We start from the raw sequence: 15,118 nt of genomic DNA, 5'->3' as shown, positions 1-15,118 counted from the left end.
AAATTTGCTGGTCCATTTTACCAATATTATCATCCACATCATTGATAGAGGTGACAAACAACAACGAACCAGTACCAATCCCTTCGGCACTCCACTTACAAGGGGATGTGACTTAGGCATTAAAATTGAGGGATAGCGTTAGCGTTGGCCGCAGAGCTTTTCCCCATATCACAAGTAGATAAAGCTGCTGGTATTTGGGTTAATTTCAGGGAGTAAAAGGGTTAGAGATGATCTCAAGAGGACCCAGGCGGTGGTGAGTACCTGGAACACACTGCCGGAGAGAGCAGTGAAAGCAGAGTTGCTGATGTTATTTCAGAAGTGTCCAGTCACACACTTGAATTACGCAGGCTACAGGCCAAGTGTTAGAAGCTGGGATTAACTTGGATAAGTGCCCACTTGTTGGTATAGAGGCGGTGGGCAGACCGGCCTGCTTTAGGATGGTAAAATTCTGTGGTAGTGGGAAAGAACGAATCTGCTATTAGAAACCTGTAAACCAGATAAATACGGTAATCATATGCACCATCTCTCTGTCTCATTTACCGGTTTAACCTGGCCTCAGGTTATACAGGTATTAATTTTATCCCAATGGGTGCACGCCATGGTGGCGTAACGCTATTACAGCCCGAGGAGTCGGAGTTCGAAGTTCAAACCTGGCGTTCTCTCGGAGACTCTGTATGACCTTCCTGTCGAATGTGTAGATCAAGTACGTGTGTACCGGACTCCGTCTCTTAAGTCACATTTTTGTTTATCCAAGGTGAACAACCCTGGCTTCTGCAGACTGACCCACACCAGCGGTACACATAGGATCATAGCGCATGGCGAGGCCACTCGGTCCATCTAGCCTGCCTCGCCATTCGATACGATCATGGATGATCGCATCTCCTCGTCTCTGCGAATTGCCCACAACCTCCATTCCTCCCACTTTAAAAAATCTACCTCTCCCTATTAAGCACCGCTGAAGATGTTATTACTTTCAATTTCTTCATCTATTCTTCTTCTCAATTCCTAGGAGTACTAACAGAATGCATTATCCACTCGTGATAGGATTGTCTCTCATTCCGATACAGCTGATTTAATTCTAACTGAAATGCTTACGAGTATGACCTTTCCGAAACGAGTGAACGAGAACTGCGCTCAGCGCCCCAGATGCGGCCACACCAGAGCCTATACAAGCGTAACATTACGTCCCTAATTCTAAACTCCAGCTCTCGTGCAGTAAGGACCACTACATTTGCTTTCCTACACGGTGACAGGTCAGTGAAGAGCGCCCAGGTCTGCCGTTGCAGTGCAGTGTCCCTCTCTTCAAGCAGGGAGGAAGAGAGAAAACGGGGAATTATAGACCGGTTAGCCTGATGTCGGTGGTGGGAAAGATGCTGGAGTCAATTATAAAAGATGAAATTACGACACATCTGGATAGCAGTAACAGGATCGGTCTGAGTCAGCATGGATTTACGAAGGGGAAATCGTGCTTGACTAATCTTCCGGAATTTTTTGAGGATGTAACTATGAAAATGGACAAGGGAGAGCCAGTGGATGTAGTGTACCTGGACTTTCAGAAAGCCTTTGATAAAGTCCCACATAGGAGATTAGTGGGCAAAATTAGGGCACCTGGTATTGGGGGCAGAGTAGTGACATGGATTGAAAATTGGCTGGCTGACAGAAAACAAAGAGTGGCGATTAACGGGTCCCTTTTGGAATTGCAGGCGGTGACCAGTGGGGTACCGCAGGGTTCAGTGCTGGGACCGCAGCTGTTTACAATATATATTAATGATTTAGATGAGGGAATTAAAAGTAACATTAGCAAATTTGCCGATGACACAAAGCTGGGTGGCAGTGTGAAATGTGAGGAGGATGTTATGAGAATGCAGGGTGACTTGGACAGGCTGGGTGAGTGGGCAGATGCATGGCAGATACAGTTTAATGTGGATAAATGTGAGGTTATCCACTTTGGTGGTAAGAACAGGAAGGCAGATTATTATCTAAATGGAGTCAAGTTAGGAAAAGGGGAAGTACAACGAGATCTAGGTGTTCTTGTACATCTTTCACTGAAAGCAAGCATGCAAGTACAGCAGGCAGTGAAGAAAGCTAATGGCATGCTGGCCTTCATAACAAGGGGAATTGAGTATAAGAGCAAAGAGGTCCTTCTGCAGCTGTACAGGGCCCTGGTGAAACCACACCTGGAGTACTGTGTGCAGTTTTGGTCTCCAAATTTGAGGAAGGACATTCTTGCTATTGAGGGAGTGCAGCGTAGGTTCACAAGGTTAATTCCCGGAATGGCAGGACTGTCATATGTCGAAAGATTGGAGCGACTGGGCTTGTATACTCTGGAATTTAGAAGGCTGAGAGGGGATCTTAGTGAAACATACAAGATTATTAAGGGATTGGACACTCTGGAGGCAGGAAGCATGTTCCCGCTGATGGGTGAGTCCAGAACCAGAGGCCACAGTTTAAGAATAAGGGGTAGGCCATTTAGAACAGAGTTGAGGAAAAACTTTTTCACCCAGGGAGTGGTGGATATATGGAATGCTCTGCCCCAGAAGGCTGTGGAGGCCAAGTCTCTGGATGCTTTCAAGAAAGAGATGGATAGAGCTCTTAAAGATAGCGGAATCAAAGGTTATGGGGATAAGGCAGGAACTGGATACTGATTGTGGATGATCAGCCATGATCACAGTGAATGGTGGTGCTGTCTCGAAGGGCCGAATGGCCTACTCCCGCACCTATTGTCTAATACTGCTGTTCTGTCAATGAGCGGCCTCTGGGCCGCAATGATTGAATCTGGACAGCCTACACGTTGGATCATCGAACTTCTAATCTGAGCGTCCATGTGTCTTCGCTGTTCGAGCGCTGGTTTTAAATCCACGTGATCCACTCATAATACCCTGGGTCCAATAAAGAAAGACATTTGCACGCTGATCAAGTTACAATAATATTCAGATTTTGTCTTTATTTAAATCTCCAATCATTACGTTTTTTTTTGCAGTAAAATTATGAAATTGCTGAGAGGGAGCATTCAGTTGAGTTCTCCCCCCCAGCCCACCTCGCCCAACAATCATGACAGCGGCTGTGCTTAGAAACCGTTAGGGGTAGGAATGCAATGTCTTCAGTTCCTAGTAGTTCTATGCCCTCAGTCCAAATTAACCTCTCACTCAGAGCCTGACTCCGACTGACTTTATCAATTCCTTCTCAGATACTCCCTTGAAAGCTCTGATTGGCTGAGTGTGATTTTACCAGAAGTAAGTCATTCTCTCCATTGCAAAGTTTCAAATAAAACAGAAGCAGGAGACGGTCATAGTTACACTGTGTGTATCTACCAGACTCCCTTAGCTGCCGGTCCTAGATTTAAAAAAAACATTCTAGGAAGTGTATATAGAAAATATTTAAAGAAATAACATTTCTATAGTTCTTTCTGTCAATAGAACGTCAAAATCAAAGCCAATTTTATTTCCAAATGCACAAGCACATGTAGTCACAATTGCAGCAGCTTTACAGGCACGTCGTATCATATAAGCAGTGCATATTCACTTTGATTCTCATCAGTTATATGTAATTGTAATTTCATAATGTTAGGGCGCAGAGTGGGACGGCAGTTTTGCTGCCTCGGGGGCCCGGATTCGATCCTGATCCATGGCGTTGCCTGGGAGTTTTGGCTGTGATTTCAAGGGTTTCCACAGTGAAGTCCCGTTTCTCGACCGCTCAGAGTCATTGATAGGTTAGCGACTGCTGCCAGTTGTTCTCGGTGTTTAGCCAAGTGGTGTAGTCAGCCATGGGAATGAGGAGAGCATGACACCCAATCAGTGTCCGTGGGTCAAAGGGAGTACCTATGGGCTGTTTGACACAGGTAGATATGAACGGATCTTTGATGTTCAGAACAGACTTGGCGGGCCGAAGGACCAGCTCCTGTTCTCTATGATTCTGTTTTGGAGAGCTCAGTCCTGATACAGAGCAAGGAATTATCCATTTTACTTTCTGAATCTGGGTCATGACTTGGTTGAATACACTGTACTATAACCTACCCAGAAAAATAATTTCCTTTTGTATTTACACTCTCCGCACCCATTCCACTGCTGAAAGGAGAGACTCTGCTCCATAGAAAAGGCATGTCAAAAGGGCAATGTTACTATAGGCATGGAGAATTTCAATATGCAGGTAGATTGGGAAAATCCGGTTGCTGGTGGATCCCAAGGGAGTAACTTGTAGAGTGCCTACAACAAAGCTTTTCAGAGCAGCTTGTGGTTGAGCTCATTAGGGGATCCGCTATTTTGGATTAGGTGTTGTGTAATGGACCAGATTTGATCAAATAGCTTAAGGAAAATAAACCTTTAGGAGGCAGTGATAATAATGTCCTTCCCTACCACCCCATGAGCCTCCACATCCAACACAGCATCATCCACATCTTCCACCATCTCCAAAGGGGTCCTATCACTAAAAAATATCTTTACATCCCCTTCCTCCGTGATTCCCTTGTCCATTTGTCCCTCCCTACTAATCGCCCTTCTGGCACTTATCCCTGCAAATGGCCCAAGTATTAGACCTGCCCATTCACTTCTTCCCTCACTCCATTCAAGGCCCCAAATAGTTCTTCTAGGTGAGCCAACACTTCACCTGCCGATCTGCTGGGGTCGTCTATTGTGTCTAGTACTCCCGATGTAGCCTCCCCTAGGCTGGCGAGACCTGTCATAAATTGGGGGATCACTTTGTCAGGAGCCCACTCCATCCACCAAAAGGGGAACTTTGCAGTGGCCAAGCATATTAATTCCCATTCCCATTTCCATTCCGACATGTCAGCCCATGGTCTCTTGTGCTAAGATGATGCTACTCCCAGGATGGAGGAGCAACACTTTATATTCCATCTAGACGACCTTCAATCTGATGGCATGGATATTGATTTCTCCTTCAGGTGAAAAGTTCTTTTTCACTCCCCCTCACCTCTACTTCTGTTCTCCATTCTGGCCTTTTACCTCTCCAAGCTGCTTATTACTTCACCCCGGGTCCCCTCCTCCTTCCCTTTCCTCTATGGTCCACTCCCCTCTTCCATCAGTTTCCTTCTGCAGCCCTTCACTTTCCCACCCATTTGGCTTCACTCATCACCTTCTGCCTAGCATTCTTCCCTGCCCCACCTTTGTTTTTTGTTGTCTTCCCCTTCCATTTAGTCACAGAGAAGGATCTCGACAGATTTTTCATTGCTGTGGATGCCGGTGACTGATATCACAGGGTTGGTGTTAGTACCGCTTCCTTTTACGTTGTATCTCAATGCTTTGGTGACAGAATCGATGGTTTTGTGACCAGTTTTGCATACGATACAAAGGTCGGTGGAGGGGCGCGTAGAGTTGAGGGAACAAGAAGGGTGCAGTGGAGTTGGACATGTTAGGAGAAATGGCAAATAAAAGGCAAATCGAATAATGTCCGGAGGTGAATGGTCATGCTCTTTGATAGAAGGAATAAAAGCATGGACTGTTTTCTAAATGGGAAGAAAATGAAAAACTCCGAGGTGTAAAGGGGCTTGGAAGTCCTCGTGCAGGATTCTCGAAAGGGTAATTTGCTGGTTGAGTCAGTGGCAAAGAAGGCAAATACAAAGTGTTACGTACCCCGTAACTGGGTTGCCAAACCAGCAGAAATGGATCACTCAGTTGGAGTCTGGATTACTAGAACTAAGAAAGTTTTATTAAAGAAACAAGCAACACAGTAATCGAAAGGATAATAAATGCAACAATTCAGCAATGATAAACACACATGTGCACAGAATTAAGATAACAGCATCAATCAAGCTCTATCGTTGTCTAGGGGTAAATGACCAAATTTCAAAGTGACACAAAAGTTCAGTCCAATTTAGTTCAGTTCGCAGTAATCATTGCCATGGCGATGGACAACGTGGGGGGAGAGAGAGAGAGAGAGAACGGGAACGACTGATCATTCAGACACGGCTTCCACTCACAGACCGGCGATATGGCTCACAAGCAGCTTTTTGGGCAGGTCCTTGGTGATGTCACCTGAGGTCACCGACTGTGACCCCTCCTCCAGATGCGGTCGATCCTCTGCACTGAACCCGGCACCCAAGCAAGGGCGGACACACACCGGGTTCCCGCTAATCGTACCTTTCCACCCTGTGCGTTGTCCGGTACTTCCCACCAACTCGTGAGAGATGCACCGCTTCCAGGGTCTCGTTACCTCGGGTGTCGTGTGTGTCGCCTTAGCAAACCTGTCCCTTTTTATCCCCCTGCTGGGGTATCGCCTGTCCATCACTTCAAACAGTTCAGGGTTCAAAGGGGGAGCCGCTCCAGACAGCTCTCTCGCCCATCCCTTCATTACACATCTCCAGATCGCCTGTCCATCACTTCAAATAGTTCAGGGTTCAAAGGGGGAGCCGCTCCAGACAGCTCTCTCACCCATCCCTTCGTTACACATCTCCAGACGCTGCTCCATTGTTCCTTATCTCTCCTTCCGCTGAGGACAGGTGGCAGACCAACTGCTGATGTCACTGATGCTAACCCAGGCCAGCAAACATCTTAATTTTATGTGTATTCTCGTCACAAAAGTTAGCATTAATTTCGATGGGACTACAATATGAGAACAACGATGTAATGCTGAGGTTTTATAAAACACTAATGAGGCCTCACTTAGAGTTTTGCGTTCCTTTACAAAGGATGATTCTGGGAATGAAAGGCCTATTGTATGAGGAACAATTGTCAGCACCGGGCCTTTACTCGCTGTAACTTAGAAGAACGAGGGGCGATCGCAATGAGGCCCATTGAATGTTGAAAGGCCCAGATAGAGTGGATGTGAAGAGGATGCTTCCTATAGTAGGTGCGGCGGCCAAAAAAAAATCCAAAATCATAAGAATTGCCGGCAGTCTGCGACCCCACGGAGTTGTTGTACTTGCATGACACGCCCACAGTTCGGACGGTTGCTCCAAAGAGTCAAATTCCCTATTTCGATCCTTTGATAGCAATTACCAAACATGCAGTAAACATTATTGAGCGTTATCTCAGCGCTCAGCAAAAGATAGGACCTCCGGGTCCCAAGCTACAAATTGCCACGGAATAAACTTGGATACATAACTTATTCCCATCGCTTTTACCACGCCTCCACTGTTGTGACTAGTCACATACTAAATGCGCAGCACATAATACATAGTTCCTACAGCAGGGGAGTCTAGGACCAGAGAGAACAAAGCCTCAGATTAGAGGGACGTCTGTTTAGAATGGAGATGAGGAGGGATTTCTGTAGCCAGAGGGAGGGGAATCTGTAGAAATCGTTGAAACAGGCGGTTCTGCAGACCAGATCATTGAGTGTATTTAAGTTGAAGGTTGATAGGTTCTTGATTAGTCAGAACGTGAAATGTTACGGGGAGAAGACAGGAAAATGGCATTGAGAGAGAAATGGATCAGTCCTGAAGAAATGGCAAAGCAAACTCGATAGGCCGAATGGCCTAATTCTGCTGCTATTTCTTATGGTCTTGTTGACGTTCTCACTGTCCATCGCGGTACCAAGTGAACCGTAAGCATTTCCTGCGGGTCCTGGCTCTATCTGAGTTATCAGTTCTCTCTCCACGAACTTTGTCCCCAAATACGGCTTTGGATGAGAGAATTCTCTGCTCACATACAGTGCTGACTTGTACACTGTCAGCAACCCTTGCTTAATTTAGATTGTTGACAAAGACCAACCTTACCGGAGGTTTACCTCCCACGGAGCAGAAAGTACAACGGATCTCAAGGTTGAAAAATACAATAAGGTTCCTGTCTGGCTTCCTGTCTGGCTGACAGGACTTTAATTAATTTACAGAACAAAACACTGATTATGAAAATCTACATAAATTGTGAAGCTTACACAATTGACTGCCAGTTAAGGCACATATTAACAAAATTAAAAAGTTCAGTGATTTAGGCTTTTGTGCGTATGTGTGTGTGTGTGTGTGGGGTGAGGGAGAGTGTGGGATGTCATTGAAATGTCAGCGGGGATTACGGTAACAGGTATCTAGGTAAATCATAAGTCGCTGTGGGAATAATTGGGTCATAAAAACGAATGATTTTAACTTCCATATTATTTGCTGGGACGGCCACAGTTCTAAGGGATTAAATGGGCAGCATCTGTGTCCAGGAATGTTTACTGATGAAGACTATAGGTAGCCCTCCGAGTGAAGGACAAACGTTCAACCGCTCCTCAGGAAACGAGGCTTGGCAGGTGGCTGTTGCGTTAGTGGGGTGCACTTTAGAGTCATAGAGAAGTACAACACAGCAACTGGCTCTTCGGCCCATCTAGTCACGCCAAAACCATTTAAACTGCTTACTTCAATTGATCTGCACTGGGACCATATCCCTACTATCCATGGGCCTATCCAAACTTCTCTTGAACGTTGAAATCGAGCTTGCATGCCCCACTTCTGCTGGCAGCTCATTCCACACTTTCACGACCATCTGAGTGAAGAAGTTTCTCTCATGTTCCCCTTAAACCTCACCTTTCACCCTTAATCTATGACTTCTAGTTGTAGTCCCGCCCAACCTCAGTGGAAAAAGTCTGTTTGCGTTTCCCCGATCTATACCCCTCATAATCTTGTACACCTCTGTCAAATCTCCTCTCAATCATCTACGTTCTAAAGAATACAGTCCTAAACAATTCATACTTTCCTTTCAACTAGGGTGCTCCAGACCCAGCAACATCCTCGTAAAATTCCTCTGCACTCTTTCAACCGTGTTTACATCTTTCCTGTAGGTGGGTGACCAGAAGTACACACAATACTCCAAATTAGGCCTCACCAACGTCTTGTACAACTTCAATATAACATCAAATCTCCTGTACTCAATACGTTGAAATATGAAAACCAATGCATTAAAAGCTTTCTTTGTGACCCTATCGACCTGTGACGCCACTTTCAACGAATTATGGACCTATATTCTTAGATCTCTTTGTTTTACCACACTCCTCAGTCCAATACCGTTGACTGTGTAAGACCTACCCTGGTTGGTCCCACCAAAGCGCAAAACCTTGCAATTGTCTGCATTAAGTTTCATCTGTCATTTCTCAGCCCAGTTTTCCATCTGATACACTACCCTCTGCAAACCATGATAGCCTCCGTCGCTGTTCACTACACCTGCAATTTTGGTGTCATCCGCAAAATTGCTGATCCAGTTAACCACATTATCATCCATATGATTGATATAGATGACAAATAGCAAAGGACCCAGTACTGATCCCTGCGGCACACCACAGGCCTCCAGTCAGAGAGGCGACCCTCTATTACCACTCTCCTGCTGCTTCCACAAAGCCGATATCTAATCCAGTTTACTGCCTCATCCTGAATGCTGAGCAACTGGACCTTCTTAACCATGCGGGACCTTCTCAAGCGCCATATTGAAGTCCATGGAGACAACATCCACTGCCTTGCCTTCATCCATTTTCATGGTAACGTCCTCGGAAAACTCCGTAAGATTGGATAGACATGACCTACCATGAACGAAGTTATGCTGTCTATCCTTAAGCATTCCATGTCTATCCAAATACATATATATCCGGTCGCTTAGAATACCTTCTAATAACTTTCCCAGATCTGATGTCAGACTCACCGGCCTATAATTTCCTGGTTTCTGTTTAGAGCCTTTTTAAACAAAAACAATGGCTATCCTCCAATGCTCCGGCACCTCACCTGTCGCTAAGGATGATTTAAATATCTCTGCTATGGCCCCGGCAATTTCTGCACTTGCCTTCTGTAGGGTACAAGGGAACACCTTGTCAGACCCCGGCGATTTATCCAACTTAATTTGCCTTAAGACGGCGAACAGCTCCTCCTCTGTAATCTGTATAGAGTCCAGGAAGTTAATGCCGCTTTGTTTCACTTCTATGGGTTCTGTATCCATTTCCCGAGTAAACGCAAATGCAAAGAATGCATTTAAAATCTCCTTCTATATGTTGGCGAGACCCGACACAGACTGGGAGATTGTTTTGCTGAACACCTACGCTCTGTCCGCCTGAGAAAGCTGGATCTCCCAGTGGCCACACATTTTAATTCCACATCCCATTCCCATTCTGACATGGTAGGTGAGGACCAGGGGAACCCTATTCCTAGTGGGTTGGCGGGAGGATGGAGTGAGAGCAGATGTACGTGAAATGGGGGAGATGCGTTTGAGAGCGGAGTTGATAGTGGAGGAAGGGAAGCCCCTTTCTTTAAAAAAGGAGGACATCTCCCTCGTCCTGGAATGAAAAGCCTCATCCTGAGAGCAGATGCGACCTCACCTACTCACCTACTGGTCCTCACCTACCACTCCACCAGCCTCCGTGTCCAACTTATTATTCTCCGTAGCTTCCGCCACCTCCAACGGGATCCCACCACTAAGCACATCTTTCCCTCCCCTCCCTCTCTGCTTTCCGCAGGGATCGCTCCCTGCGCGACTCCTTTGTCCATTCGTCCCCCCCCCCATCCCTCCCCACTGATCTCCCTCCTGGCACTTATCCTTGTAAGCGGAACACGTGCTACACATGCCCTTACACTTCCTTCCTTACCACCATTCAGGGCCCCAAACAGTCCTTCCAGGTGAGGCGACACTTCACCTATGAGTCGGCTGGGGTGATATACTGCGTCCGGTGCTCCCGATGTGGCCTTCTATATATCGGCGAGACCCGACGCAGACTGGGAGACCGCTTTGTTGAACATCTACGCTCTGTCCGCCAGAGAAAGCAGGATCTCCCAGTGGCCACACATTTTAATTCCACATCCTATTCCCATTCTGACATGTCTATCCACGGCCTCCTCTACTGTAAAGATGAAGCCACACTCAGGTTGGAGGAACAACACCTTATATTCCGTCTGGGTAGCCTCCAACCTGATGGCATGAACATTGACTTCTCTAACTTCCGCTAATGCCCCACCTCCCCCTCGTACCCCATCTGTTATTTATTTTTATACACACATTCTTTCTCTCATTCTCCTTTTTCTCCCTCTGTCCCTCTGACTATACCCTTTGCCCATCCTCTGGGTCCCCCCCCCCCACCGTCTTTCTCCCTGGACCTCCTGTCCCATGATCCTCTCATATCCCCCTTGCCAATCACCTGTCCAGCTCTTGGCTCCATCCCTCCCCCTCCTGTCTTCTCCTATCATTTTGGATCCCCCCCCCTCCTCCCACTTTCAAATCTGTTATTAACTCTTTCTTCAGTTAGTCCTGACGAAGGGTCTCGGCCTGAAACTTCACTGTACCTCTTCCTAGAGATGCTGCCTGGCCTGCTGCGTTCACCAGCAACTTTGATGTGTGTTGCTTGAGTTTCCAGCATCTGCAGTATTCCTGTTGTTAGTGACGTTCTGAGTCGCGTAGAGTTTAAGACCAAGGGGCTTTGGCGCCTAAAAAGCATAAAGGCGGCTTTCGCTTCCTCCTGTGAGGATTGTGCTAACCAGGTGCACCTAGAACTTTGTGAGATCCAAGACATACTTGTTACCAGCGGGTGCGGTGACAGTCTGGACCCCGGTTAATGATGCGGCTTTAATTCTACAGAGCTGATAGAAAATGCCGGGAAACTACAGGTCAGTCAGCCGTACGCCACACGTTAGAATATTTCTGGTTGATTTACTGATTCACAGGATATGTCTACATTTGGGGAAAATGTGATTATGAGGAATAAGAATGGTTTTGTTCGTGGGTTTTTATGAGTTATAAGCTTCGTAGTTTTAGAAAAGATTTAACCGACCGTACTTGGGGCATTGTGGGCAGTTCTAGTCGTCACGCTACATAACGAATGTGAATATGGTAGAGATGGTGCATGAATGAGACAAGAGACTGTTGCCTGTAATGATGGCTTGAGTTATAAATATAAAAAAAAGATGATAGAGTGGAACTGTACTTCCTGTAGTGAAGGTTCGGGGTGACGTTACAATGGTATACGAAATCATTAGGGACGTAGATAGGGTAGGACAATCACAGAGGGTAGGGGAGTTTAAAGGGAGACGGAATATTTTAAGATGAAAGTATAATATTTAAACAGGATTTGAGGGGCAAGTTTTTCCGCACAGAGGGTGATAGGTGTTTGAAGCGAGCTGATGGATCAAGTGGTAGAGAAAGGCACAACTACAAGGTTCAAAAACATTGGACAGGAATATGGATATCATATGCTTAAAAGGATACAGACAGAACACAGGCACCTGGGCATGGCTTAGACAGACATCTTGGTCAACATAGATGTTAGGTCGAAGAGCACAGAGTATGACCCCGCTGCATAGCTCCAGCACTATTTGAAGGAAAGGTTCAATCCTACATGTCCTATTCATCTCCGCCTGCTTACATCCATGCCAACTTTCACCGGAGCTCCTGTCGCTGACACCACTCTTTTCCCGCTAGTACCTGCTGAATCCACAATTCCCGATTAGTTCCACCTAAGCCCACACCCCTTCACCAGCTCCCACTGACCATATCTCCTTTACCAATTTCTACTTACCAAGATCCTTCCCCACAAGCACCCACGGATCCCACACTTGCTCCTCTTCCGATCCTTCCCGCTCCCCAATGCTCTGCACTGAACCCTCTGATTGAGCCCCCATCTCTCTATCCCCAGGACTCCAGTTGTCTTCCATGAGTGGGTACGTATCTTCCCATTCCACGGACATGCCGCTTCTTCCACTCCTCATCAATGTCTCCCGTCTCCACAAAAGGTGGACATTCAGAGGATGGGCAAAGGCCAACGTCACTAACGCAATAAACGCGATGTTCACCTGCCAGACAGAGGAAAAATACGAGAAAAATAGTCATCAGTAGATGCAAATTTTCTTCAGGCGACACAGCACTTCTTCCTTCTTAATATCAACATGGTCTTGAGCATCAATAGACCTTGCTGTTCTCATTGTCATCCATGTAAATAGATGCCGAAGATGCTGCGGAAACTCAAGACCAACACTATAGATGGAAATCTTCACATTGCCCATTTCTGATACAAACAAGGGGGAAACCTTGTACAGTAACTGAAATCATCCGATTCAGCACCATGTTCTGATAGCTATAATACGTCAGGGCTGAACTTAAAGCAGTCCCCAAAATTCTTTCCATTTGTTTTAATAAGCGTTCTTATTTTTTTAAAAAAATATTGAATTCCCCTCACATTTTTTTCAGTACAAGGTGTAGCCTTGGGCATTTCCGCGGATCGAAGCAGCATCTGTTTCTTTTCCGAGCTCCTTGGTTCACTCAGACAAGGGGGGAAATGTCACTGCTTTCGTAGCCAAGCTGCATTCCCCTGCCGCTCCCACGACCCCTCAGTCACCTGGTCCTCTTCCCTTCTGGGACCCGCCACAACGGGAGACTTTATATCCATTGGTCCAGTAAAGTTCCCTTATTCTTGTATTATTGCCACTTTGAGATGCCAAACAGGGTTATCGCATAAACACCTTAATCAATCTCCCTGGAGCCAGTCGGACACTTGTGTTACGTGGGAGTTTTCTGATACTTACGTACAATGGGTTGCCCTGCAAGTTTTCCTTGACGAGGATGAAACAAGGATACTGGAGGAGAGAGAACAGTCCAGCCAGAGCCTGCGTGGTTCCGTAGAGCTTCCCGAAATGACATGGGGGAAAGCTGTCATGGGAGAAAAAGGAGGGGTTAAGATGTTTAAAGGTCCGATCTTTCCCAATCCGTGTTTATGTGTCCTGCTCACCAGATTCGTTTTTTTGCCCTGACCTTAAACTCTCCGCGCAGCGTTTCAAATCACTGGGACCTTATTTTTTCAACCCTGCTCCCGAGATCTTTTTAAATTTGTTAGGGCCCCATTTCCCGTGCTGCTGTTAAAATTACCATGGCTTTGTTTCCAGATTCCCTTTCAACTTAGATGGTACACTAGAAAATTAAATTCAAATTGTGTTGCGCATGAACGCGCATAGAAGCCAATAGTTAGGATGAATGAGGGCCGATCACATGAAAACATGAACATCCCAAGCAGCTGGGACAAGGTAGTTTTTGCGAAGCGCCAACCTTAACCCCCCCCCCCCCCAGTGCAAGAGCTTCCAACACAGGGACATAGCTTCAAGGTCAGCAGCCGCCCATTTCAAATAGAGCTGTGTAGTCATTTCTTCATAAGATGGAGTGTAAAGTTCTGGAATTTTCTACCCCAGAGGTTAAATGAGGATAAATAATTTGAGTACTTAAGTGGAAAGGAATTATTGCGGCGATCCTGATCTAGCACGGAGGAGATGAGCCTGAGGTAAATCAGCTATGATCACATTGAACGGCATTGGGAAGAAGGTTTGATGATGTTTGGTGATCTAATTCCCGCTCCTCTTTTCTCGTATTATTGCAAATGCTCGAGCCCCATTTCTGCTTGTTGGGCTTCGAAACTTTTGCCAGAATCCCAGAGCAGAGCAGTTGATAAATCTACTATCTGGCACCCCGGCCACTCGGGCTCGATTGTGAGCTCGGCTTCCCTCTCTCACGATGTGAATCTACCCTGGAGGTTCTGTCTCCTGTCACAGTCCAAGTACACTCGGGGCCTTGGTGTATAATTTTCCCAATGGGGGCAGGGTGGTGGGGTAGTTTGTAGGTTATGTGGGAAAGTATGTGGGGCGTTTGGTATCGCATTACTAAATCTAGGGTTATCTTAACGAGCCTGGGGGCGTTCTTCGTCGTCAAAAGGAAAGATGAAATAATCGCCCAACAAGTGTACTGAGACTACTTCCCAAGTAGTTGAGAAAAATAATTACCATATTATTGTAAATGGGTACTTGATGGTCGAACCGGCCTCGATGGGCCAAAGGACTGTTTCGGTGACCTGTTGCGTGATATTTAGGTAAATAGGTGTTTGACGACCAGTACTGTTTGGAAGGCCGAAGGGCCCATCTCGCGCTGTGACCGTACGTGGACTTACGCGATAGCGATGAATGCGGCGTCGCTTCCGTAGAGGAACGCTGAATGGAACACCTGTATGACGAAAGTCAGGTACTGCACTTCCAGCACTGGGATGGCAGCGCAGATAGAGAAGAGGACGGAGAGTGTGGCGGTCACAGTAAGAGAGAGCACCATTGACTGCATGTCTTCCAGCCTCTGCTGGACAGCCGACCCTAAAACAGAAAGGTAGACAAGCGATCTGTTCGTGGTCAGAGCGGCTCCAGGACCCTTCCTGTGCAGAGAGACAGTCCAAAACACAATATAGTATATTATATTGG

At 46.4% G+C, this 15,118-nt stretch overlaps 1 protein-coding gene across 1 annotated transcript in view; it reads right to left on the bottom strand.

Annotated features, from left to right (window-relative positions):
• The window catches only part of LOC140186002 (equilibrative nucleobase transporter 1-like), a 77,938-nt gene that overhangs the window by 38,885 nt on the left and 23,935 nt on the right, over window positions 1–15,118 (bottom strand). Inside the window, exons 11-13 of the mRNA XM_072239827.1 lie at window positions 14,821–15,013; window positions 13,415–13,538; window positions 12,412–12,685 (exon numbers count right to left, since the gene is read on the bottom strand). Of these exons, the coding sequence (XP_072095928.1) occupies window positions 12,412–12,685; window positions 13,415–13,538; window positions 14,821–15,013 (591 nt within the window). The remainder of the gene's footprint in view (window positions 1–12,411; window positions 12,686–13,414; window positions 13,539–14,820; window positions 15,014–15,118) is intronic.

Source organism: Mobula birostris, chromosome 21 (genome assembly GCF_030028105.1).
Source record: "Mobula birostris isolate sMobBir1 chromosome 21, sMobBir1.hap1, whole genome shotgun sequence".
Lineage (NCBI taxonomy): Eukaryota > Metazoa > Chordata > Chondrichthyes > Myliobatiformes > Myliobatidae > Mobula > Mobula birostris.
This window is presented reverse-complemented; position numbering and strand designations above follow the sequence as displayed.